Source organism: Corapipo altera, unplaced genomic scaffold (genome assembly GCF_003945725.1).
Source record: "Corapipo altera isolate COAL_440 unplaced genomic scaffold, ASM394572v1 24328, whole genome shotgun sequence".
NCBI classification, from domain to species: domain Eukaryota; kingdom Metazoa; phylum Chordata; class Aves; order Passeriformes; family Pipridae; genus Corapipo; species Corapipo altera.
This window is the reverse complement of record NW_020891595.1, coordinates 1-1,353: the sequence shown is the minus strand read 5'-3', so window position 1 is coordinate 1,353 and position 1,353 is coordinate 1. Positions and strand designations below refer to the sequence as shown.

The 1,353-nt window shown below is 68.3% G+C and overlaps 1 protein-coding gene across 1 annotated transcript; it reads left to right on the top strand.

The window, feature by feature from the left end:
• Positions 1-765: 765 nt before the first annotated feature.
• LOC113942576 (40S ribosomal protein S9-like) lies at positions 766-1,349 on the top strand (the record flags this gene model as incomplete). The annotated part of the gene is made up of 3 exons (XM_027633683.1): positions 766-845; positions 1,118-1,222; positions 1,324-1,349. Coding segments are annotated over exons 2-3 (123 nt in total), but the record flags the coding sequence as incomplete, so codon positions are not given.
• Positions 1,350-1,353: the final 4 nt, after the last annotated feature.

Below are 1,353 nucleotides of genomic sequence, written 5' to 3'. Positions count from 1 at the left end.
TCCCCCCCCCGGGTCCTCACCGGCTCCGCCGTCGCCCCTCCGGCCGCCGTGACCTCCGACCCGGAAGCGCTGCTCCCGCCCCGCCCACCCAGCCAATGGCGCGGCGCGGAGCTCGCGCGCGCAGCCAATGAGAACTCTCGCTCCGCCCCCCGCGCCGCCGCCATGTCTGTCGAGGGCGGTGCCGTCCTTGCGGGCCGTGGGTGGTGAGGGCGCGGCCGCGCCATCTTTGTTGAGGGCGCGCTGGGGGCGCAGGCCCTGTCGCCGAATGGGGGCGCCGTCGCCATGGCAACGCCTCCAGGAGGGCGGGACAAAGTTTGTGAGGTCTGACTGACAGCTCAAACAGCCAATAGAAGACCGGAATGGGCTGCAGGGTCGTCCTTGTTCCCCAGCGCTTTGGGAAGAGCTCATGAATATTAACAAAGCTGTTAATATTAACGAGGTGTCATGGATCTCTGGCGTCCCCTCCAAGGTCCCTGGTGATCTTCCAATGTCATCCCACGTCCCCCTGTGTTCCCCCACTTGCTCAATGTCCCCCCACGTCCCTCTTGTACCCCTGTGCCCTCCAATGTCCCCCACTGTCCTTCTGTGCCCCCCTCGTGTCACCCGCACTCCCTTGGAGGACCTCCGCACTCCCCCCGCCCTCAGGGAAACATGGCAGCCCCTAGAGGAGCCGCTCCCGCTCTCTATGCTCCTCACCACGCGCTCCCATTGGCCGGTGCCGCCCTCAGCGCGACTTTCCATTGGCTGCTCAGCATCAGTGGGCGGGTCCTTCCCCACCGGGGTATATAAACCAGCCCCACGAACCGCGATTCTCTTTCCGTCGCCGCGGCCGCCGCGGAGCTGAGGTGCGGGCGGGCGGGGCCGCGCCGGGGCCGTGCCGGGGCCGGCGGTCTGTGGGGTCCTCCTGGGGATTCTCGTGCGCCCCTGAGCCCCCTTTGGCTCCCCCGAGCCCCCCGGGACGGGCGAGGGCGGTGCCGGGGGAGCGCTCGCGGCCTGTGCGGGGTGTGCGCATGCGCAGAGAGCGGGGAGGAGCACGTGGTGGGGGGGGGGTTCGTGGTTCCTGGGGCTGTGGATGTATTTTGGGGAGGGGTCTGACCCCCCATATCCCTCCCCCAAGCCCCCACCATGCCGGTCGCCCGGAGCTGGGTGTGCAGGAAAACTTACGTGACCCCCCGGAGACCCTTCGAGAAGTCCCGGCTCGACCAGGAGCTGAAACTCATCGGTGAGTTCGGGGGGGGTTGAGAGGTCCGGGGGGGCTTTGGGGGGTTTTGGGGGATCCCAAAGGGTTTTGGGGCCCCCCCCGACCCCAAATGTCCCCCCCAGGTGAGTCTGGGCTGCAGAACAAGCGGGAGG